Below are 26,368 nucleotides of genomic sequence, written 5' to 3'. Positions count from 1 at the left end.
TTTGAAGTAACATGGCCAGGGCAAGGTTCTTTGAGGTTTCTTTTGAGTGAAGACATGGAGGAGGTGAAGGAATGAGAGAGGGGTACAGAGTTCCAGGAAGCATGTTGGGCATGCTTGAAGAACAGTGTGGAGACCATGTGACTCTTTACCTGTTCGCCGTGCTCAATGCCTTGTAGCCTCCCTTGTGAATATATTCATTGGGTTTGTTATCTTTCCTCACTAAAATATGTTGTATAAATAAATGTAGTATGTTTTTAGAAAGGTTTTCATCCATAAGGTAAAAATCCCTAAAGCCAAAAACTTTTCTTGGTATCTTTATCTGTCTGAAAAAAAAAAGTTCTTTGAAATATTAATCTCATTTTCTGATAATATAAAGGAAAGAAGACTGCTATTTTTTGATTTTAAAAATTATTTATCATTGCCATTTTTCTCTCAGTTTTTGTAGGTGTTGCCAATCCAGTTAAGATCCCCCATAGAAATAGGAGTAATGCGTTCCTTTTTCCCAAGTACATTTTGTAACTTTTACTTTTTCATTTAGAAAGAAAGGATTTGGTGGGACTGCAGGAATGGCATTTGTGGGAACAGTGTGTTCAAGGAGCCACGCGGGCGGCATTAATGTGGTATGTTGTTCTTGATGTTTACCGTTGGAATCTGCATTAGGGCAGTATCAAGCATTTATTAACTCTGTGCTTGTCTCCTAGTCCTTAAAACAACATTTTGGATATTATGAAGAACACAGTAGAAGTGGCAGGTGTGTTCTTTCCCTAGAGACCAGAACAAATTTTCTAATAATTTTTATGTTTATTGGCATGTTTTATGAATGAAGAAACAGGGTCCATTTGTGATAAACTAAATGAGAATTTTCAATTTACTTTCCCATAAACCACCATCTATTGGTATTCAAGTAAATGACCTGTTGCTTAAAGGATCCAGCCTCATGATTAGTATGTGAGTCATACTAATTCTTACTAGACTATAGTTATTGTATGCCTGATTTATCATGTAGGCTGTCAACATTGTAGAGAATAAATTTCCTTTTGTGAAAAAAAAATTTCTTATTTATTAGAAACCTGATTAATACCTTGTTATGTTTGAACAGTTTGGGCAAATTACTGTGGAGACCTTTGCATCCATTGTTGCTCATGAGTTGGGTCATAACCTTGGAATGAATCATGATGACGGGAGAGATTGTTTCTGTGGAGCTAAGAGCTGCATCATGAACTCAGGGGCCTCGTGAGTAGCTGCGTTTCTTCTTCTTAATATGGTGTTGTAGATCAGTGTTTCTTAACTCTGAGGGATACTTATGCCTATGTTGTAAAAACCAGGAAAAGTCATTTCTGATTTCCTCAAATACATCAGTGAGAAGCCTATTTTCTAATTAAATAATCCCAGAGAACTTTCAGAAGGGAACATGTAGATAGGCATAGATATGTAATTACACTGTTCTGTAAACCAGTAGAGAGACCAGTAGAACATACAAAACTTTACTGCTAGATTCATTATAGATTGAAGAACTATATGAAAAAATTCTTCACAAACCCCCTTTTGAGGAAGTGCTACATTTTCACTTCAAGCAAAAGAAGAAATCCTGACACATACCTATTACTACCCCTTGTTTTATAGAAATAAAAGAAGGATATAATTCAGAGAGGAGGAGAAGAAACATTAGTAAACATTTATTAAATTCTTTTTTTAGATACTTGTGGGTACTTATCAATTTACTTATTGCTTAGTCTAATGAGGTGTGGATACTTTGTCCATTTATAGGTGAAAAATGAGGTCACACATCCAAATTCCTGACTGGGATTTGAACTCAGGAAGTCTGGGTCCAGAGCTGAAGATCTCGTCTTTTAACTAGTTTCAAAAATCTTTGCAATTGAGGGTTCAGAGGTGACTGGGTTTCTTTCTGCCAGTCTTCATTATGGGGCAGTCGTTCTAAATAGAGCTGCACTAAGCCACAGTGCATATGTGGATTAGAAGCTGAGCCTGACTGAAAATTAGGTACGAAAGGAGGTCATCTTTAACAGCCACAGCTGAGGATTTCATATGGGAAATATCAGTGGCCCCAGGTGCTCACTTCCTTCCTCAACTTCCTGAAGTACAGACAGAGTAATAAAAAATCTGCTAGTTAGTTATTTAGCTAAAGGTCTGAGAGTACAGTTCTAGTCACATGGTGGTCTAATGGGATTCACAGTTTTTGAGTAAATACTAGACTTAAAATGAGATATGGAAGAATTAAATTGTGCTTGTGAAAAGTGATCCTCTGGTAAAAAAATATACAAAAGTCATCTGTTTATAAAAGAGTTCCCATAAGAAAGGAAGTAAATTAACGTTTGCTTTGTTTGGCATTGATGATGAGGAAGACACCAACTCAGGGAGATGAAAAATGAGTAATGAGCAAGATAAGACAAGAAATTAAAGTGTAAAATAGAACATTCAGAGTGCTAAGGAGGGAATGTTATGAAACTTTAGTAATGGAATTTAAAGTGGTATAAGAAGGAATGGGGAGTGAACTCAGACTTTATTCATTCACTTATCATATATTTATTGAGCACTACAATGTACCAGACTTTATTTTAGGTACTTGGAATATTTCAGTAAGTTAGATAAGACTTGCCCTTCACAGAATTGGCATTTAGTAGAGAAGACGAACTATCAACATAATAAATAAATTAATAATACAGAATGTTAGAAGGTGTAAGTAAGTGCTCTGGGAATAAAATAGAGCAGATTTTGGGGGTTTGGGTGGTATGGTGCTAGCACTGGTTATAGGAGTAGGCCTCATTCTTTTACTATAGTCTGGTTAAGCTAGATGTGAATAATAGAAATCCCACCAAGTACCTGTAGTCCAAGCTCCGTGGGTGGTGAGAACTTTGTCTCAAACAAAAAAAAAAAATACCCTCCAAAGTCCCAAATTAGTTGGTAAACATTCTTCTAAGTAAATCTTGTGTTTACAAAAATGTTTTAAAAATGTTCAGAGGAGAATGATGTTATGAATATTATATGTAAAACTTAAACACAAATATATATAATGATCTCAAATACAAGGTGATCCATCATTTTCTACATGAGAAGAGCCAAAAAAAATTTTTTTTTTTTAAAGAGAGAGGGGGCAGGAGAGAGAGAGAGAAAGAGAGAGAGAGAGGGGGGGGAGAGAGAGAGAGAGAGAGAGAGAGAGAGAGAGAGAGAGAGAGATTTTTAAATATTTATTTTTCAGTTTTTGGTGAACACAACATCTTTATGTGGTGCTGAGGATCGAACCCAGCGCCCTGCGCGTGCAGGCAAGCACGTTACCCCTTGAGCCACATCCCCAGCCCACCAAAAAGTTTTGGTAACAGGAATAGAAATGTGCTAGGCATTCCTGGATCTTGGAGAGGATAACCAATTGCTATAGGAGAGACTGACCTTATAGGAGTTGGGGTAGAAGGACACTGCCAGCATGAGGTGACCTGATAGAGAGGTACTGAGGGAAATTAATCAACTTTATTCTTATAATAGTGTGTCTTTGCCAGTGCCTCTTTTTGGCTACATTTATTTGGATGTAGGCCTAAGCAAGGGACCTAGTGGCAAAGGATGGGTTAGGATTTGGAGGGGAAAGCAAAATCTGTAGCACACATAAACCCATTTTTATTACTATTCCAAATAGAGCACCCCTAATCCAAAAATCTGTCCAAAATGCTCTGAAATCCAAGACCTTTTGAGCACCAACATGACATTCAAAAAGTTTCAGATTTTGGATTTTCCAGACTAGGGATATTCCACTGGTAAGGTATAAATATTTCCAAATCCAGAAAGCTCTGTAATATGAAACACTTCTAGTCCCAAGCATTTCAGGTAAGTGATACTCAAGCTGTACTTTAATTTGTTTTGGAAGTTCTAGCTAATGTGATGAATAAAGAAAAGATTTAGGACCAAATATTTGAAAAGAGGGAAGCAGTTATTTACAGAAGATATGACTCTCTACTTTTGAAAAGCAAGGTGGTTAATTAAATAATATTAAAATGTGGTTATCAATCAAATGTTTTAAATAAATAGATTCCTAACAAATCAGTTATAATCATTTTGAAAAATGAGGGGAGAAACCTGATTATGTCTGCCCCAAATTCTAAATGTCTTGGAATCAGCTTAATAGGAAGCATGTAGGACTTATTAAGATGATGCAAAAATTTATTGAAGGTCATGACAGATAATTTGAGTAAAGGTGATGTTTTATTAGAAGATTAAATATTGGAAATATGTTTGTTTTCATCAGATTAAGCCATATATTTACTGCAACTCCAATCAAATTCCAAACATTTGTGTATTACTCTCATTTTGGAGCAGGATAAACTGAATTTAAAGTCAATTTGAAAGAATACCTTTCTGATCATAGTGAAGAAGACATTCAAAAGAAGATTCCTGGGGAAGGCTGTCAGTACTAGATGTCACTGTGATTTGGAAAAATACACTATTAACTCAAATGCATATACCTGCTGATTAGCAGCTCCCTGTTTTCTCTCCCCCAGTCCCTGGATACCACAATTTTATAAATTTTTTCCATGAATTTGATTACTTTAGAAACTTTGTTCAAGTATTAACATACAGTGTTTGTCCTTCTGTGACTAGCTTGTATTTCACTTAGCATGATGTCCTCCACGTTCTTCTTGTAAGTGGTAAGACCTCTTTTTTGAGGCAGAATAATATTTCATTGTATATGTATGTATGGAGTGTGTGTATCTATGTCATTTTCTTCATCCTCACCAATACTCATTACCTTTTGATTTTTTGATAGTAGTTTTCTAATATGTGAGGTGTATATCATTGTGGGTTTTTAAAAAAATATTTTTTAGTTGTAGATGGACATCATGCCTTTATTTTATTATTTTTATGTGGTGCTGAGGATTGAGCCCAGTTCCTCACATATGCTAGACAAGCGCCCTTCCACTGAGCTACAGCCTCAACCCTCATTGTGGTTTTGATCTGTATCTCCCTAATGTTAAGCAGCCTTTATTAGGGGGTGGTAGCACGTCCTATCCTCTTTGGAGAAATGTCTGTTCAAGTCCATTTTTAATTGAGTGTAGTGCTTCTGCACATTTGCACATGTGTCTCTTCTATGATTCTTGTTTGTCTCTTATCCTTTTAAAATATATTTCCTATCAGATATTTTTTTCTGACATCTTTCAGTTCCTATATTTGTATGAATTTACTGTTTTATACTACTCATTGAATTCTTAATTTCATTTACCGCATTTCATTGTTCAATTTCCGATTTATTTTTTAAATCTGAAGTACTTGTTTTTCCTGCCAGAATTTTCAAGTCTGTCTTTTTTCTTTTTTCTCTTACTATAGCAAGCATAGGTGTTTTTTGGTTATTATTTAATAATTCTAGTATCAGATTTTATTAAAATAAACCAGCTTTTTTTGCCATTTTTTTTCCTCATAGAACCTTTAATTTTTTTTTCTTTTGTAATTGTAGATGGACAGAATGCCTTTATTTGTTTGTATTTGTGTGGTGCTGAAGATCGAACATAGTGCCTCACATATGCTAGGCAAACACTCTACCACTGAGCTACACAGCCCCAGCCCTCTCCTAGTATCTTGTGTCTTCATATTATGTTTTTTTTTTTTTTTTTGGTGGTGGTGGGGTACCAGGTATTGAACTCAGGGGCACTTGACCACTGTGCCACATCCCCAGCCCTGTTTTGTATTTTATTTAGAGACGGGGTCTTACTGAGTTGCTTAGTGCCTCGCAGTTGCTGAGGCTGGCTTTGAACTTGTGATTCTCCTGCCTCAGCCTCCTGAGCTGCTGGTATTATAGGTGTGAGCTACCATGCCCAGCCATAAGCTATTGTATTTCAAATTTTTTTCTGTATGAATAATTTATAAACTAGAATATTGTCCTTAGCTTGGGTAGCAGTTAATCTTCAGTTTTTGATTACAGATTTCTTATACTCTATAATAACCCTAATTTCATGTTCATCTTACTAGGGCTTTTTAAATAGAGGTGAAATAGATTTTGCCTTTTTTTCAGATAATTCAGTCGGAGTCAGTTCTATTTAATAAAATGGGTAATCTAACTTTGTAATATGTTTTTTAGGTATTTATATTTTTGGGTCCTACTGGTACTCTTCTCATGGTTTGTTCTTGGATTGCTGAAAAGTGTGAGGTGCCTATGAGAAAAATGACTTTCTTAACTCTGCCCCTCAATGTCACCTGCATCAGAAAGGCTTCATAATCAGATGCTCTCATTTAATCTAATTAGGTGCCATTATTTAGAGTCTACTCTTTGGACTTCCTAATTCCATGCTATTGGAATCAGGATGTAATGGTGAAAATACATTCTGGTATTTCCACATTACTCATAGAAATAATGACTAATAATATAAACAATGAGTTCTGAGTGGATATTGATTTTTTTTTTTGGTCATTTCCTGGTAGATCATTTAATCATTATCAAGCTCCTTTTGAAGTGGCCTTGGAAAACTCACCTAGGTGTGAGAGAAGATGTTTAAAATCATAAATACAGAATCTAGAGGTGATAGGAAGAAAGTAAGAACACTTTCGTTGCCATTCAACGAAACGTTGTATTAGGAAAAAGATAATTCTTTTTATTGCTATAGGTGTCAGTCAGGGATGGCTAGTGAAGGAATACCTTTGTTATTATCTCCAGAGCTTTTTAAGGCATTGCTGAAGGCCAGTATTGGAGAATGTTTGTTAATATTTTCATCTGCTAAAAAAAATCAGAAGAGTTTGTGATTTTTGTTATGATATTCAGTCCATAGCTTCATTGTGGGTGAAACAGATGTTTTTGTAGATTGCTCTAGGGTCAAACATAGAACATACAGAAGAGAAAATGTGTTACAACTGCTAAATACCAAGTTTATTTAAAAGTAACCTATTGAGGGGCTGGGGATGTGGCTCAAACGGTAGCGCGCTGGCCTGGCATGCGTGCGGCCCGGGTTCGATCCTCAGCACCACGTACAGACAAAGATGTTGTGTCCGCCAAATACTAAAAAAAATAAATAAATATTAAAAAAAGTAACCTATTGAAAGTAATAGACTTTGTGTAGGTTGTAATTAGGGACTCAAATGTAGGGATATGCATATGCCTGCATAATTCCTATGACTATTTCCTAATTAATATATCCTTACAGAAAACATTATTGCAGGTGTACTATGTGGCAGATAATATACTAACAACAATCACCAACAGGAAATAAACAATTACAAACCTGTTTAAATTGATGTATCTTTTGCTTATCAAATAATGATTATATATTGTGAGTTCAACGTCACTTGATATCTAGTAACCTTATGCTCCGGTTGCTCCTCCTAAACTCATATCTGCCCACAGTCTTTCTCTTCCCCATGTAAATTAATGGTAACACCTTCCTTCTACTACCTCAGTGCTTAAATTTTCTTTCTCACACTATTTGTCATAGTGGCTATTTCTTTAAGGCAAATAATCCATCCACTTCTTCCTGCTTTCACATTATTCTGATTAATCATCTGTTCAGTGGATTCTCGTAAGAGACCTCTTGTAGTCTTCCTGTTTAACATAGTAACCATGGTGAACCTACTGAAGCACATGTCAAATCATTGTCCTTGCTAACTCCACCTCAGAATCCTCATTTCACTTATAATAAAAAGCCACATTTAAAAAAACAAATGGCCTGTTTCCATCTTTCCTGACTGTATCTCTCATTACTCATTTCCTCATTGACTCACTTCACTGAAAATTTGCTTGCTTCCTATTGTTCCTTGAATATGCCACGTTGGCTTCTACCGTAGGGTTTTTGCACTTTTTGTTCCTTCTTTCTATAATGTTTTTTACCTACATGTCCAATTTTGATCAAAGTGCTGAAGTGTTTGAAGTGCCTGCCTGGACTGCCCCTTTAAAATTGTAATCCCCTACCCTCCATAGCTCATCACCCTCATCCTCCCATCCTTTTTCTCCCTAGTACTTATTACCTTTTAATATTCTATTGAATTTACTTACTTTTGTTTATAGTCTGCTTTACTCACTAGAATGTAGCCTTCACAGGGGCTGAGATTTGTTAGTCTTCTATATTCAGTTTCATCCGTTGCACAAAGAATAGTGTCTGCACAAACAAATGTTCAACAAATATTTGTTGAATGAGTGGATGATTGATATTGCACAAAAGGACTCCACCCCACAACATTCTTTTTTTTTTTTGGATTTTTTATTTTTTTATTTTATTTTATTTTATTTTTTTATTGGTTATTCAAAACATTACAAAGATTTCAGAATCACATCGGTTACACATCCACATTTTTACATAATACCATAATAGTAACTGTTGTATTCTGCTACCTTTCCTATCCTCTACTATCCCCCCTCCCCTCCCCTCCCATCTTCTCTCTCTACCCCATCTACTGTAATTCATTTCTCTCCTTATTTTTTTCCATTCCCCTCACAAACTCTTATATGTAATTTTGTATAACAATGAGGGTCTCCTTCCATTTCCAAGCAATTTCCCTTTTCTCTCCTTTTCCCTCCCACTTCATGACTCTGCTTAATGTTAATCTTTTCCTCCTGCTCTTCCTCCCTGCTCTGTTCTTGGTTGCTCTCATTATATCAAAGAAGACATTTGGCATTTGTTTTTTAGGGATTGGCTAGCTTCACTTAGCATAATCTGCTCTAGTGCCATCCATTTCCCTGCAAATTCCATGATTTTGTCATTTCTTAGTGCTGCGTAGTACTCCATTGTGTATAAATGCCACATTTTTTTTTATCCATTCATCTATTGAGGGGCATCGGGGTTGGTTCCACAGTCTAGCTATTGTGAATTGTGCTGCTATGAACATCGATGTGGCAGTATCCCTGTAGTATGCTCTTTTGAGGTCTTCAGGGAATAGTCCGAGAAGGGCAATAGCTGGGTCAAATGGTGTTTCCATTCCCAGCTTTCCCAGGAATCTCCATACTGCTTTCCATATTGGCCTCACCATTTTGCAGTCCCACCAGCAATGTATAAGAGTACCCTTTTCCCCACATCCTCGCCAGCACTTGTTATTGTTCGACTTCATAATGGCTGCCAATCTTACTGGAGTGAGATGGTATCTTAGGGTGGTTTTGATTTGCATTTCTCTGACTGCTAGAGATGGTGAGCATTTTTTTCATGTACTTGTTGATTGATTGTATGTCCTCCTCTGAGAAGTGTCTGTTCAGGTCTTTGGCCCATTTGTTGATTGGGTTATTTGTTTTCTTATTGTTTAATTTTTTGAGTTCTTTGTATACTCTGGATATTAGGGCTCTATCTGAAGTGTGAGGAGTAAAAATTTGTTCCCATGATGTAGGCTCCCTATTTACCTCTCTTATTGTTTCTCTTGCTGAGAAAAAACTTTTTAGTTTAAGTAAGTCCCATTTGTTGATTCTTGTTTTTAACTCTTGTGCTATGGGTGTCCTATTAAGGAATTTGGAGCCCGACCCCACAATATGTAGATCTGAGCCAACCTTTTCATCTATCAGACGCATAGTCTCTGATTTGATATCAAGGTCCTTGATCCATTTTGAGTTAACTTTTGTGCATGGCGAGAGGAGGGGATTCAGTTTCATTTTATTGCATATGGATTTCCAGTTTTCCCAGCACCATTTGTTGAAGATGCTATCCTTCCTCCACTGCATGCTTTTAGCCCCTTTATCGAATATAAGATAGTTGTAATTTTGTGGATTGGTTTCTGTGTCCTCTATTCTATACCATTGGTCCACCCGCCTGTTTTGGTACCAGTACCATGCTGTTTTTGTTACTATTGCTTTGTAGTACAGTTTGAAATCTGGTATCGCTACACCTCCTGATTCACACTTCCTGCTTAGAATTGCTTTTGCTATTCTGGGTCTTTTATTTTTCCATATGAATTTCATGATTGCTTTACCTATTTCTACAAGAAATGCCGTTGGGATTTTGATTGGCATTGCATTGAACCTATAGAGAACTTTTGGTAATATTGCCATTTTGATGATGTTAGTTCTGCCTATCCATGAACAGGGTATATTTTTCCATCTTCTGAGATCTTCTTCTATTTCTCTCTTTAGGGTTCTGTAGTTTTCATTGTATAAATCTTTCACCTCTTTTGTTAGGTTGATTCCCAAGTATTTTATTTTTTTTGAGGATATTGTGAATGGGGTAGATGTCCTCATTTCCAGTTCAGAAGATTTGTCGCTGATATCCAGGAATGCCTTTGATTTATGCGTGTTGATTTTATATCCAGCCACTTTGCTGAATTCATTTATTAGCTCTAGTAGTTTCTTTGTAGACCCTTTTGTGTCTTCTAGGTATAGGATCATATCATCCGCAAATAGTGATAATTTAAGTTCTTCTTTTCCTATTTTTATGCCTTTAATTTTTTTTGTCTGTCTAATTGCTCTGGCCAGTGTTTCGAGAACTATATTGAATAGAAGTGGTGAGAGAGGGCATCCCTGTCTTGTTCCAGATTTTAGAGGGACCCACAACATTCTTAAGAGTAGCAAGAAAATAAATATGGAAAAAGTCTTTCTGTTATTGTCACAAGCCTTGTGCTAGATCTCAACATTCTGTGAGTCAAAATATTGTCTATGATCAATCAACAAGTACATGAAAAAATGCTCACCATCTCTAGCAGTCAGAGAAATGCAAATCAAAACCACCCTAAGATACCCTCTCACTCCAGTAAGATTGGCAGCCATTCTGAAGTCAAACAACAACAAGTGCTGGCGAGGATGTGGGGAAAAGGGTACACTTGTACATTGCTGGTGGGACTGCAAATTGGTGCGGCCAATTTGGAAAGCAGTATGGAGATTTCTTGGAAAGCTGGGAATGGAAACACCATTTGACCCAGCTATTCCCCTTCTCGGTCTATTCCCTAAAGACCTAAAAAGAGCATGCTACAGGGACACTGCTACATTGATATTCATAGCAGCACAATTCACAATAGCAAGACTGTGGAACCAACCTAGATGCCCTTCAATAGACGAATGGATAAAAAAAATGTGGCATTTATACACAATGGAGTATTACTCTGCATTAAAAAATGACAAAATCATAGAATTTGCAGGGAAATGGATGGCATTAGAGCAGATTATGCTAAGTGAAGCTAGCCAATCCCTTAAAAACAAATGCCAAATGTCTTCTTTGATATAAGGAGAGTAACTAAGAACAGAGTAGGGACGAAGAGCATGAGAAGAAGATTAACATTAAACAGGGATGAGAGGTGGGAGGGAAAGGGAGAGAGAAGGGAAATTGCATGGAAATGGAAGGAGACCCTCAGGGTTATACAAAATTACATACAAGAGGAAGTGAGGAACTATGTAATGTTTTGAACAACCAACAATAAAAATTAATTTAAAAAAAAGAGGAAGTGAGGGGAAAGGGAAAAAAATACAAGGGGGAGAAATGAATTACAGTAGAGGGGGTAGAGAGAGAAGCGGGGGGAGGGGGGATAGTAGAGGATAGGAAAGGCAGCAGAATACAACAGACACTAGTATGGCAATATGTAAATCAATGGATGTGTAACCGATGTGATTCTGCAATCTGTATACGGGGTAAAAATGGGAGTTCATAACCCACTTGCATCAAAGTGTGAAATATGATATATCAAGAACTATGTAATGTTTTGAACAACCAACAATAAAAATTAAAAAAAAAAAAAAAGAAACCCAGGGCTGAGGTTGTGGCTCAGTGGTAGAGTGCTTGCCTAGCATATATAAGGCACTGGGTTCAATTCTCAGCATCACATATAAATAAATTAGTTAACTAAATAAAGTACATCAACAACTAAAAAAAAATATTGTCTATGTGTATGTTGTTATAAACAGTTGATTGTTATATTTTTCTTCGTTTTTTTCTCTGCCAGTCATTCTGTTAAAAATCTTTTAACATCTCACATCAAAAAACTTTTTTTGTCAGGTAGCAGTTAACAGTATCAAAAAGTTCTAGGCAAATTGCATTCTAATTCCAAAAGCCAGGAGCAGGACTCTCTGCTTCCCTGGAAACTTCTTAACAAAGAAGAGTATAACGGGGCTGGGGATGTGGCTCAAGTTGTAGCGTGCTCGCCTGGCATGCGTGCGGCCCGGGTTCAATTCTCAGCACCACGTACAAACAAAGATGTTGTGTCCGCAGAGAACTAAAAAATAAATATTAAAAAAATTAAAAAAAAAAAAGAAGAGTATAACAGGTCTACTAAGGCAAAAACATTATTTTGCAAAAACGTTTGCAAAAAGTATTTGTTTCTTAGAGTTCTTTAGCTGTACATAAGACCCAACCATAGACAGGGATGCTTCCTCAGTAACTGTAATGCAACACAGCTTTCACTCCTGTTGGCACCATTGCCCAAACTGATGGAAAAGATTCTTTCAGGGCACCAAATTATCTTTAAAAATAAATAAATAAATAAATAAACAAACAAACAAACAAACACATACATACACACACAAAAACATATATGATATACATATGTATACATATATATATGAGATACACACATGGGTATGTGTGTGTATAAATATATATGTATGAAAACATACATATATAATTATTGTGTATACTTGAAATAACATACTTTGATATACATAGAGATGACAAAATGATTACTGTAGTAGATTAACATATCCATCATCCCACAGAATTACCCATTTTTTTCCTTCTGTGGCAAGAGCACCTAAAATCTACTCCTTTAGCAAAAATCCCAGATAGAGTACAATACTATTAACTATAGTCCTATGCTAGATCTCTAGTTTTGTTCATTCTACATATCAGTACTTTGTATCTTTTGACTACATCTCCTCCTCCATAGCTACTGTTTTTTATTTTCTGTGTATTTGACCTTTTTTTTTTTTTTTTTTTTTTAAGATTTCACATGAACATGAAAGTGAGATTTTGCAATGTTTTTTTCTTTTCTTTTGGTGGCAAATCCATCCATGTTGTGGCCAATGATAGTATCTTCTTCTTTTTTTTTTCGTACTGGGAGTCAAACCTAGGGATACTTTATCCCTAGTCCTTTTTATTTTTTATTTTGAGGCAGGGTCTTGCTAAATTGCCTAGGCTGACTTTGGAACTTGTGATAATCCTGCCTCCACCTCCTGAGTTGCTGGGATTGGAGTGCATCTGTCTCACCTGGCAAGACCCTTACAAGGCTGAATAGTATTCCATTTCTCTCTCTCTCTCTCTCTCTCTCTCTCTCTCTCTCTCTCACTCACTCATACATACACATACTGCAGCTTCTTTATCCAATTGTCCATTGATGGATGCTTAGATTGTTTCTGTATGCCATTGTGAATAATGGTGAACTTGGGAATGCAGATATCTTTACAAGGTGCTGATTTCATTTGTTTTTGGAATATAACCAAAAGAGGGATCACTGGGTCTTATGTAGTTCTGTTTCTAATTTCTTTAGGACTCTCATACTGTTTTCCATGTGCCTGCAGCAACAGTGCATAGGGTTTCCTTTTCTTCACACCTTTGCCTGCACTTGTCTCTTAGGCTTTTGACCAGAGGCATCCTAACAGGTGTCAGGTGATATCTCATTGTGGTTTGGATTTGCATTTCCACAATGACTAATGATATTTAGCCTACCTGGTGAGCATCTGTATGTCTTTGTTTGAGAAGTGTCTGTTCGATTCCTTTTGACCATTTTTAATTTGATTATTTGTTTTTCTGTTATTGAGTATCGTGAGTTCTTTATAAATTTTGGAATTTTACTTTTTTTCAGATACTGTTTTCCAAATATTTTCCCCCAGTCTGTAGCCTGCCTTTTCATTTTGTTGATTGATTATTTAATGTAAAGAAGCTTTTAAGTTTGATATCTATGGCAGTCAAAACAGTATGACACTGGCATAAAAACAGACATGTAGACCAAAAAAACAGAATAGGAAGCCCAGAAATAAATCCAAACATACGATCAACAAATTTTCAATGAGGGTACCATTAGAAAAGTATAGTCTCCTTCAATAAAAGGTGCTGAAAAACTGGATTTCCCAGGCAAAGGAATGAAGTTGGACTCTTATTTTTTATACTACCCACAAGTGTGCGCACACACAGACAAATCAACTTGAAATGGATAAAAGGCCTAGGTGGGACACTTGAAACTATAAGATTCCTAGAAAAACATTGGGGAAAAGTTCTTTGATTTTGGCCTTAGCAATGATTTTTTAAAAAAAAAAAATATACCAAAAATTCCAGGCTACAAAGAAAAAAGAATAACTAAATGGGACTATCCCTAATGAAATTTTTGAGTTTCCTAAAGACTGGCTATAGGTCTATTTCCTAGCAGTTTTCCAAGGTAAAAATAGTCAATGAAGTACCTGTAAACATTTTATAGTTATTGAGTAAAACAATGAGTAACTAAGAAAAAAAAAATCTGAACATATCAAAATTGCATTTGTGTAAACTCTTACATGGTTAGCTCAAGTTGGGTAGTTTCTTAAAGCATGTCTAACCTTTGAAGTATTAACCTTGGTTCTCAGGAATTATCATAAAAGGCATTTAAAGTTCAAACTGAAAACCTGTCATATAGGAGTAGCTGGAATTCTGCACTACACAAGCTGCCTCTTGAGGACTCTGCGTGTGTTTGTACTGGAACTGCCCATTCACATTATGTTTACATAGCTCCCAGTGAATAACTTACGACGGGGATGTAAAAATATAATCTGCAAGGTGACAAAAGATTGGGAACAGCATAAAGTTAGCTTCCAATATTTGAACTTTTACTCTGTTAAAGTTAATTCTTTATAGTACTAGATAATTTTAAGGTCTTTTCTGATTCTGAGAATTATGATTTTTTTTGTTTCAATGTAAATGATCTATATGGAAGATGTTTTCATGGAGGTACAGTATATTGTAAGCAAAATTGAGAGCTATTTCTGTTGTAGCTTAGGTAATGTTCTATATTGATTAGGAACAGATATTAATTCTTAATTCTCTCTACTTTTGTTAGCTTTTTTTTTGCCACTTATAATATATACTTCCTGTTGGTTAAAATATTCAAAGTATGTGATCACTATGACATAAGATCTTTTTCTCAATATTGTAGAGGTTCAAGAAACTTTAGCAGTTGCAGTGCAGAAGACTTTGAAAAGTTAACTCTAAATAAAGGAGGAAACTGCCTTCTTAATATTCCAAAGCCTGATGAAGCCTATAGCGCACCCTTCTGTGGTAATAAATTGGTGGACCCTGGGGAAGAATGTGACTGTGGTACTCCAAAGGTCAGTTGAATTTTTTTAATTTAATTTTATTTTTTTCATCTTTCATACATTTGATTCAAGTGAGTTATGCACTTCCATTTTTACCCCAAATACAAATTGCAGAATCACATCAGTTACACATTCACAATGTTTACATAATGCCATATTAGTGACTGTTGTATTCTGCTGCCTTTCCTATCCCCTACTATCCCCCCTCCCCTCCCCTCCCATCTTCCCTCTCTACCTTATCTGTTGTTGTTCAGTTCTTTCCCTTCCCCCCCCTTTCCCCTCACAACCTCATATATGTGATTTCGTATAACGATGAGGGTTTCCTTCCGTTTCCATGCAATTTCCCTTCTCTCTCCCTTTCCCTCCCATCACTCATCTCAGTTTACTGTTAATCTTTTCCTCATGCTCTTTCCCCCTGCTCAGTTCTTAGTTGCTCTCCTTAAATCAAAGAGGACATTTGGCATTTATTTTTTAAGGATTGGCTAGCTTCACTTAGCATAATCTGCTCTAATGCCATCCATTTTACTGCAAATTCAATGATTTTGTCATTTTTTAGTGCCGCATAATACTCCATTGTGTATAGATGCCACTTTTTTTTTTTTTTTTTTATCCATTGGTCAGTTGAATTTTTAATTTTTGCTTTGTAAAACTATCACAAGATTTGCAAAATCTTGTGGTTTGGGGCAACTATGACAGAGGAGCTAAAATAAGCTTTAGTAGCAAAATGAGGATTGTTATTTCGTCTGTATGGATATGTTCTGGGACTAGTCACCTCCTTTTCAGGATGTAAATAATGATGCCATCTGTTAAAGTCAAGGAAAACATCATGGATAGTCTTCTGTTTTTTTTTCTATCTCCTATTATTTATTTTATGGTTATTGTCTTATTTATTTAAAGAAGTGGTCTGTTTTCCACTTGGCTGTTATAGTAAATTTCCACCATTCCGGCGTTGTCATTGCAGAAATATTTATCCAGTTGGACTCATTTAAAAAAAAAATAAATTGAACCTGGCTACCCTTGAGTCCTTCAAAATCAAAATTCTTACTACTCAAAGTAGGATTCTTCTTTTATTCAACTTTGGTTTACCTTTTAGTCACTGATTTTATCAGACCGTTAAAAGTTACTGCCTTAAGTGCATTCCCATTTTTCTTCTTCTGTAGCTATACTTCTCTACTCGGCCATACTCCTCTCTTGGAGTATAAATGCCTACTTAAATCCTTTCTTCCCAGGCCTGACATTGTGTTCTGTTGTTTGTAAGTCCTACCATATTTTCAGTCTTTTCCAGAAGTGCATCTTCCTCTTTACCTGTCCACACCTGGTCCTTCGGTTCTAATCAGGTATACATGACAGTAGAAAGCTCTTCAATTCATTGTACAAAAATGGAGCAGAATTTTTTGCTTGTCTGGTGGTACATGAAGTAGAGTCACACCATTTGTGCAATCATACATGTACCTAGGGTAATGATGTCCATCTTATTCTATATATATTTTTTTAGAGGCAGGGTCTTGCTTAGTTGCTGTGCAAAATTAAGATTACAGGCATAAACTTTATTATTATTACTTTTTTTGTGGTGCTGGGAATTGAACCCATGGCCTTGTGCACTCTACCAACTGAGCTATATCCCCAGCCCACCATACCCGGTCTTTACCAGATGACTTGATTTTACTTTCTTGAAAGGTGCATGTGTTTTATGATGAAGGTGTGTTGATTAATCAGTACATTATTGATGTGTATCAGGATTTTGTGCTAAGTATTTTAGAGTATAGGTGTATAGTTCCCATAATAACCCAAAGAAACTGGTACTTTTAATATTTTCATTTTCATATGAGGAGGATGAGACCTGGTTATGTTTAATATATAATTAATTAATTATTATTTTTTTTTAAGGGGAGAGAGAGAGAGAGAGAATTTTATATTTATTTTTTAGTTTCCGGTGGACACAACATCTTTATTTTTTTTTTATTTTTATGTGGTGCTGAGGATCGAACCCAGTGCCCTGCGCATGCCAGGCGAGTGCGTTACCGCTTGATCCACAGCCCCTATTATTTTTTTTTTCAGCAGTGCTGTGGATGGAATCCAGAGTCTTGGGCATGCAAAGCTTGTACTTACCACTGAACTGTACCCTCCCCCTCTTAATTTTTAAATTAAGATACTGTTAGGATACCTAAGACCTTGCTTGTTGGAAGGATTCTCAGGTCTTATTTTTTTTAAGTACTGGAATTGACCCAGGGGCACTTTGCCACAGAGTTACTCCCCAGCCCCTTTTTAACTTTTTATTTTGAGGCAGGATTTGGCTAAGCTGCTTAAGGCCTTGCTAACTTGCTGAGATTGGTCTTGAAGTTGGTGATTCTCTTGCCTCAGCCTCCCAAGTTGCTAGGATTACAGGCATGAGTCAAGGTGCCTGGCTCAGACCTTTCTTCTTAAATATTTTGTTAGTCTTGTTTCCCCCCCCCCCCACTTGTTTATTTCACCATCAAACTTATTTAAATAGTAATTAATATCTGCTATTTGAGTTTTCTCACTATAATTATAATTATTTTAATTACTCTTAAAAAATACTCCTCCCCCCTTATATATCACAGGTTATTTTCTTAGTGTAAAATTTTTGAATAGTTAATAAAAGCAACGATACATGCCTTGATTTCCCTCATGAGTCATTTACTTCGTAGAAACTGTCACTCTAAGAAGTTTGGTGCATTTCTTTTTAGACCCTTTATGTTTATATACAATATATAGTATGTACATTTATAAATATTTGTTTTCAGATTAACTTTTACTTTTTTTGAGTGGTGAGAACACTTAGCATGAAATTAATCTTTTAGACACATTTTAAAGTCTATAATGAAGTGTTGTTAACTATGGGTACTGTGTTATACAGCAGATCTCTAGAATTCTTTTGTAAGTGGAACCTGACACCCCGTTGATCAGCATGCATCTCCCATTTCACCTTCTCTTAGTTCCTGGAAAACACCATTCTGTTCTTTGCTTTTATGAGTTTGGGTAATTTAGATACCTAATATAAGTAGAATAATCTAGTTTATGTCTTCTGTGACTAGTTTATTTCAGTTAGCATAGTGTCCTCAAGGTTCATCCACATTATTGAAATGATAAAATTTCTTTCTTTTTAAAGGCTGAATAGTATTCCTTTGTGTGTGTGTGTGTGTGTGTGTGTGTGTGTGTGTGTGTTGCATATGCACATTACATTTTCTTTATTTATCTGTCATTGAAGATTTAAATAGTTTCCACATTTTGGGTACTGTGGATAATAGTAGTTCAGTGCACAAGGTAGTGCAGATATCTCTTTAAGATTCTGATTTCATTTTAAATAAATAGAAGTGAGATTGCTGGAATCATATGAATTACATTTTTAATTTTGGGCGGGGGTGCTCCCTGCAGCTTTACTGTTTTGCATTCCCAGCAGTGGTGTACAAGAGTTCCAATTTCTCTACATCTTCACAAGCACCTCTTCTTCTTTTTTTTTTTTAAATAATAATAATCTCAACAGGTATGAAATTACATTCGATTTTCCTTTATGATTAGTGACATTGAACATCTTTTCATATGTCTTTGTATGTCTTCTGTGGAGAGATGTCTGTTAAGTATATAGCCCATTTTAAATATCAGGTCATTAGGTTTTTTTTTTTGTTTTGTTTTTTTACTATTAAGTTGTAGGAGTTTCTTTTATACTTTGGAAATTAATCCTTTATTAGATGTGTGATCTGAAAATATTTTCTCACATTCCATATTTTGGGTCTTTACTCTGTCAATTGCTTCCTTTGCTATGCAGAACCTTTTAGTTTGATGTAGTCCCACTTGTCTATTTTTACTTCTCTTTGTGATTTTGGTGTCAACCCATGAAATCTTTGCCAAGATCAATGTTATGAAAGTTTTCTTTGTATTTTTTTTCTGTAAGTTTTACCATTTGAGGCCTCATTTAAGTCTTCGATCCATTTTGAGATAATTTTTGTATATGGAGTTAATTTTTGTTTATATTATAAAATAAGGTTGCACTTCCATTCTTTTGCTTATAGATATCCAGTTTTTTGATTTAGTGAAGGGACTACTGTTTCCAGATTCTTTATTCTTGACATCCTTATAGAAGATCATTTGACTTATTTGCATGGATACTTCATTATGTTCTGTTGGTCTACATGTCTATTTTTAAGTCAGTACTATACTGTTTAACTATAGTAGTGTGTTGAAATCAGGAAGCCTTCAGCTTTGTCCTTTTTTATCAAGATGGTTTGGCTAGTTGGAGTCTTTGGGGTTCTACATGACTTTTAGAATTTTTTTTTTTTGTAACTTCTTTTAAAAATGGGATTTTGATAGGAATTACATTGACTCTGTAGATTACTTTGGACAGTGTGGACATTTTGCCAATAGTAATTCTTCCAACCCATGAATGTAGGATCCCATTTATTTGTATCATCTTTGATTTCTTTTAGTAATGTCTTGTATTTTTTAGTATGCAAGTCTTTTAACTCATTGAGTTCATTTCTAAGTACTCTATTATTTTTTATGCTGTTGTAATTTAATTGTTTTCACGTAGTTCATTTTTCTGTATAAATGAACCAATTCTTTTGTGTGTTCATTTTGTATTCTACCACTTTACTGAATTTGACTTTTTATGCACTAATGGTCGTTGTGAAAGCATTTAAAATGTTACTTTTATCCTAAACTATAAATTTCTGTTACTCTTTTATGAAACCATCAGTCTGTGCTGCAGAGTGTCTTTGAAAAAAAATTACCAGCTTCACTGAAGTAGAATTGAATACAATGTCAAATCAAAACTTCAGATTTAAATAGAGAAAACCTTTATTCAGAAGAAAGGCTTGAAATAGAGTGCTTTGATCTCAGAATTCTTCAAGGATCTCAAAATCAAACCTTTTTTTTTTTTTTTTTTAAGGGCAAGTAAAGATTAAACAGAATCTTTTAAGGGCAAACTTGAGAAGTGATTGGGAAATGACCAGTGAGGGTCTGATAGGAAGTGTCTGCTACAGTCAGCTCATTTCCAGGAAAATACGACAAGGGTGTATGTTATACTTCCTTCCCTCCCTCCCTTCCTTTCGAGGGGGAAGCAGAGTTTTGAGTTTTAGAGGAGAGAGAACTAAGTTTTGTCAAGGCAAAACAAAGGGGGAAGAAATGGGCTGTTTTGTGGACTTAGTCAACAATACTGTGCACATTTTAGAAGTATACAAGTTGATAAGTCTTGACACGTTCATACATATTTGAAACTATCGCCACAATTATGAGCTTGAACTTAACATCCTCAAAAGTTTATGTCTCTTGGTAATCACTTCTATGCAAACCCATTTTTCTTAGGCAACCACTGTTCTTTCTGTCACTATGTATAAGAGTGTGTTTGCTAGAATTTTATATAAATGGAATGGCTTTTTTTTCGTTGTTTTGCTGCTTTTACTCAGCATAGTCTTTCTTGATGTTTGTTCATAGTATAGCTGTGCCAGTTCATTAATTTTTTTTGGTGTTTATTGCAGATATATTGCAGTTTGCTTATGTATTCATCTGTTATTGGATATTTGAGCTGTTTCTAGTTTGAGGCTATTATGAAAAAAGCTCATGTGTACAGTCACATTAAAGTCTTTATGTGAACTTAGGTTTTTATTTCTCTTATGTAGATAGCTAGAATGGAATGACTATGGTAGTTCTGTATTTTTCAAGAAACTTAAAAACTGCTATTCAAAGTGGTAGTGCCACTTTTCACTCCCATCAATGTGTGAGACAATGTGTTAAGAGTTTTAATTCTTTCATATCTTCAATAGTACTTCATATGGGGTCTTTTTAATTTTTAGTCATTCAGCTTGGTGGGAGGTGATGCCTTGTTAAAGTTTTAATTTGCATTTCCTTACTTTGCCCTTCCCTAATATGTTTTCAAGTTTTTTTTTTTTTTTTTCCCATTTGTGTTTCTTGGGGTGGCATGGTCTGTTTAGCTTTTTCTTCCATTTTAAAAATTAGTTTGCTAATTATTTTGAGAATACTTTATATATTTTGGCTATAAGTCCATTGTTATATATTTGATTTGCAAATATATTCTCTAGATTGTAGCTTGCCTTTGAGTAACGTAACAGTATCTTTTGAAGAACAGAACTTCTACATTGTGATGAAATCCATTTTATCATTTATGAATTTTATGCTTTTATGGATTGTACTTTGTTTGCCTACTCCAAAGTTGCAGATATTTCCTCAAAGTAGTTTCATAGCTTTATTTGTTACATCTTGGTCCATGACTTATTTATTTTGGCATGTTACAAGGCATAGATTAGAGTTCATCTATTTTATAATTTTTATTGTGTTTTGGAAATGCTGATTATCCTGACTGGATCAGTATACATTGTATATATGTATGGAAATATCACATTGTATTCTATAAATATGTTAATTTTTTATGTGTTAATTACAAAGAAAAAATAAAAACATTTTAATTATGAAATGATTGTAATCTTACAGGAAATTGCAAAAATGGTACAGAGAGTCCCAGGTACTCCTCTGCCAGTCTTCCCCAATGGTGATATATTGTAAGTCTACAGCAGAGTATAAAACCCAGGACACTGATCTTGCTACGTTAACACAGAAGAGAAGGCAGACATATGGGTGGAAGGATGGAGTTAAGGGGAAAGAACCGTGGTAGCCCAAAGTGTGGTGAGAGAAGCCAAGTAAGATGTAGTTCAGTGGTAGAATATGTGTAAGCCCTGGGCTAAATCTCCAGCATTTTTTTAAAAAAAAAGAGTGCCCACTTAGGACAAAGAGCCACCTAAAAGAGAAGTCAGACCTTGAACATGAAGAGAATTACATTCATGGATTTCTTCTTCTTTGTGATCATTAAACCTATTCTTATAGAATGGATATTTGTGTATTCCCAAACTTCATGTGGCAAAGCCATAACCACCAGTGTGGTTATATGTGGTAAGGGGGTCTCTGAGGATGTAATTAAGTTTAAATAAGGACTGAAGGATGGGTCCCTGATTTCATTAGAATTAGTGTCTTTAGAAGACATACTGGTCATCTCACCTGCCTTCTCTCTGAGAAGGCAACAAGCACTGAGGAAAGTCCATGTGAGAACGCAGCAAGAAGGGAGTTGTCTGCAAGCCAGGAAGAGAGGTCCCACCAGAATCTGAATTTGTGAGAACCTTGATGTTCGTCTTCTACCCTCCAGAACTGTGAGAAAGCCAATTTCTATCTTTGAAGCCACTTTGTCTATGGTATTTTATTATGGTTGTCTGAGCAGATATAAGGCACGTACTCCAATATTTCAGTCTTTTCAAATCTATCGAGACCAAATTATTTGTACCTAAAGAGATACTGATAAATCTAGTAGTTAGTGACTGTTTGTGGAGAGTAATTGCTATAGGCAGGATATAAGAAAAGAATTTTAGTAGTGAATATTAATGTCAATAACTCATTTTTTTAATTGACAGTCATTTTCTATTTGTAGGAATGTGAGTTGGACCCTTGTTGTGAAGGAAGTACATGTAAACTTAAATCATTTGCTGAATGTGCTTATGGTGACTGTTGTAAAGACTGCCGGGTAAGGAATTCCTCCCTGTTTGGAACAACAAAAATAAAAATAGAAAAAGAAAAATATGTATATATCAAAGTTTGTTTTCATGCTAGGTGTGGTGGTGTATACCCATACTACTGGCTACTCAGGAGGCTCAGATAGGAGGATTGCAAGTTAAGGCTAGCCTGGGCAACTTAGACCCTATCTCAAAATAAAAAAATGAAAAGGAGTGTGAATGTACCTCAGTGTTCCATCCCAAGTACCCTTCCTTACCCAGCCCAATCCCCCACAAAAATTCTGAGATATCTAGGGGAGGACTATTATTATATATATTATTATATATTATTATTATATGACTAGGAAATTCTATTTTGCCACTTATTTGCAATTTTAAGCATATTTCTTTCTGATAAATGTTCTATAGGGATTTTTTTCCAAGTAGAAACATTTTTTCCATGATTTTAAAGTAATTTAGGCTTATTAGAAATAATTCAACAATACCAAAGTATATATAGGTAGTAGAAAATGAAAGACCATCATTTTATGTTCCTTTGGTTGCCATTTGTTGATAATTTATTGTTAACTTAGTCACTTTTTTTCTATACAAATGTGAGAGACAGGTATGTATGTGTTTGTTTATAATGGGTAAACACAGGTACACATATTTTTATTATCCATTCTTTCCAATAAGATTATCATGGACTTTTACCCTTATATAGTTCTACATGGTTATATAATTAGAATTCCTTTAGTATGGCAACCATAATTTATCTAGTTAACTAATGGTGGACATTTAGTTTGCTTCTAGTTATTTCATATAAGAGAAATTATTGGACCAGAATATGCATATTAAAACTTTTGATAAACATTTTATATGTCTTCCACAAATGTGTCATTCTACACTTCTGTCAACAATGTTATCAAATACTTTTTTCTTTATGCTAATGTTGGTTTCTAGCAAGCACCATTTCCTAGTTAGTGCAGTAGGTGTAAAGTGTTCATATATTTTTATTTATTTGCATTTCTTTTCATTATCATTAAAGTTATGCTTTTATTTTCAATATTTATGACATGAATTATCTGTTTAGTCTTTATTTTTCTATTGGGTTATTTAATCTTTTGTTGTTAAAACCATTCAAAAATTGTATAAATATGTTAACATACTATGGTTTTCAAATTTGACTTATTTGTGGACATTGTCCTGATATTATTATTTAATGTAAATCTTATTACCCTAGTTCCTTCCAGGAGGTTCTTTATGCCGAGGAAAAACCAATGAATGTGATGTTCCAGAGTATTGCAATGGTTCTTCTCAGTTCTGTCAGCCTGATGTTTTTATTCAGAATGGATTTCCTTGCCAGAATAACAAAGCCTATTGTTACAATGGCATGTGCCAATATTATGATGCGCAGTGTCAAGTCATCTTTGGTTCAAGTAAGATATTCATAATTGATTGATTTGATTTTTATTTATTTTTTGTTTTAGATTTCTTAAAAACAGAAATCAAACATTAATGATAAAGTTCTCATTTTCCCCTCTCCTATCATATCTCCCTTCTTACTTCTCCAGTGGCAGTCGTAATCATGAATTTTAATATGCTCAGATTTAATCGAAGCTTTTTGCTTTTGCTCTCATCTCTTCTCTTTATCTTTGTATATAAAATATATAAACATGAGCATATATTATATTATTTTGTAGATTAAAATTTTTTTTGCAGTGTTGGGCATTAACCCCAGGACCTCATATATGCCAGGCAAATTCTGTACCATTGAGCTATATTCCCAGAGTCTTGTTTTCTTTTTTAAGTTAGAGGGTTATAATTATACATAGTAGTTGAGCTCATTTTGACAAAGTCATACATAGTTGAAATTTGTTTTACTCTATTTCAGTTCTTGTCCCCCCCATCACTTTCCTTCCCTTTCGTTCTCCTCCTATTCTCCTTCCTTTACTGACCTTCCTTTGTTCATTTATTTAGTTATTTTCAATTGGTGCTTTTTACATATATATATATATATATATATATATATATATGTAGAAAATATATATGTGTGTGTATATATATATATATATATATATATGCATATAGCATGATTTTGTTAAATTTATTCCAGATTTCTTCCCCTTTCCCATCTCCCTTCTCAATCTACTTCTATTCCACTGATCTTTCCTATATCTTTAGAACCTCCTATACCCCTCTTTTTCCCTTATTTTTTTCTAGCTTCTGCCTATGAGAGAGAACATTCGATGTGATTTTCTGTAGACTCTCATTTTCTAGTTTTAATAAAAGCTTATGTACCTTGGCCTGATATTTGCATCACTCCCCAGAATTTTCTTGAGATTTATCTATGCTGATACATTTATATTGTAGTACATTAGAATATTTCATTAGGCTAAGTGGTCCATGATTTAGTTATCCATGGACCATGATTTAGTTATCCATTTTCTTAGTGATGTATATTTACCATGTGTTTTTATTTTCCATGTTTTTTTCTTTTTAAAGTTTCATTTTTATCAGAGGTATACCACAGATCAGAGCTAAATGACTCTATAATGTTTGCTATGAAAATTAAAGTCTATTTCTACTCAGCATCCCCATCCTTTGAGATAACAGCTTTTATTTGTTTTAATTGATTTTTTTGGTGGTAGTTGTTACTTGCCCCAGTCTTTGCATAATCTCTTGGTAGTACTGCTTTTTTGTTGTTTATGAAAGATAAGAATTAGTTTTCTTTCCTTTTCTTCTTTCATCCTTTGACAACTTTCATTATATCAGTGTTCATTTTCCATTCTCCATCCTTCCAATATAAATTAATTATTGTTTTAGATAAAGCAGTGTTGACTGTGTATGCCATGTTGATGCCATTCACAAATGAATGTAGTAAGTTACAATTACTTTTCCACTTTTATATTCCCTAGATTGAGTGATTATTTTTGGGTTTTGTTTCTGTCTCTTTCTGATTTGGCTAGCTTTCTATATACTTACCACTAATTAAACTGTAAATGATTAACCACTAGCCTGTGGTGATGTATGGAATACCACAAAGGTGGATAAGGAATTCTGTAGCTCCACAGAAGGTAATTCTGGCAAAAACATTGTATGTAGGGACAGAAAATCCACATCCAAGCCAGGTGCAGTAGTGTACTACTGTTATCCCATTACTTGGAAACCCGAGACAGGAAGATCACAAGTTCAAGACCACCCTACTCAACCTAGTGAGACCCTATCTCAATGTAAAAAATAAAAAGGGCTAAGAATGTAGCTAAGTGGTGGAATACCTCCATATTTAATCCCCAGTACAGGGGAAAAAATATCTACTTTAAGAATCTCTATTCTAGTAAGAACAAAACACTGCCCCTTCCATTATAAAAACGGAATAGTGTAGTGTAATCACCCTGCCACCAGGTAGCTGGATGATTACCCCTAGAAATGGTGCCACTTTATGGACTCAGTGGTTTTAGCTTCCAGCAGATTGGGCACTTAGCACTGGCTGCAGTCATATCAATCGTTGAGTGGAGTTCATGTTTCTGATCCCATGAATGACCTCCAACCCTGCAACCTTGGTTATTTTATGAGATATTTGGATGATGAGAAGGAATGCTAGGGAAAGAGGCTGTGATCCATCCTATCTATTTGATTATTAAAACCATTGGCCACAGCCCATCACTTGGTTTGTAATCATGTTTCTGGCCAT

At 35.0% G+C, this 26,368-nt stretch overlaps 1 protein-coding gene across 1 annotated transcript in view; it reads left to right on the top strand.

The window, feature by feature from the left end:
- Positions 1–26,368, top strand: part of Adam9 (ADAM metallopeptidase domain 9) — a 90,811-nt gene that overhangs the window by 26,799 nt on the left and 37,644 nt on the right. Inside the window, exons 10-14 of the mRNA XM_076853825.1 lie at positions 539–620; positions 1,100–1,233; positions 15,004–15,175; positions 22,614–22,706; positions 23,918–24,113. Of these exons, the coding sequence (XP_076709940.1) occupies positions 539–620; positions 1,100–1,233; positions 15,004–15,175; positions 22,614–22,706; positions 23,918–24,113 (677 nt within the window). The remainder of the gene's footprint in view (positions 1–538; positions 621–1,099; positions 1,234–15,003; positions 15,176–22,613; positions 22,707–23,917; positions 24,114–26,368) is intronic.

This window comes from Callospermophilus lateralis, chromosome 4, assembly GCF_048772815.1.
Source record: "Callospermophilus lateralis isolate mCalLat2 chromosome 4, mCalLat2.hap1, whole genome shotgun sequence".
NCBI classification, from domain to species: Eukaryota; Metazoa; Chordata; class Mammalia; order Rodentia; family Sciuridae; genus Callospermophilus; species Callospermophilus lateralis.
This window is presented reverse-complemented; position numbering and strand designations above follow the sequence as displayed.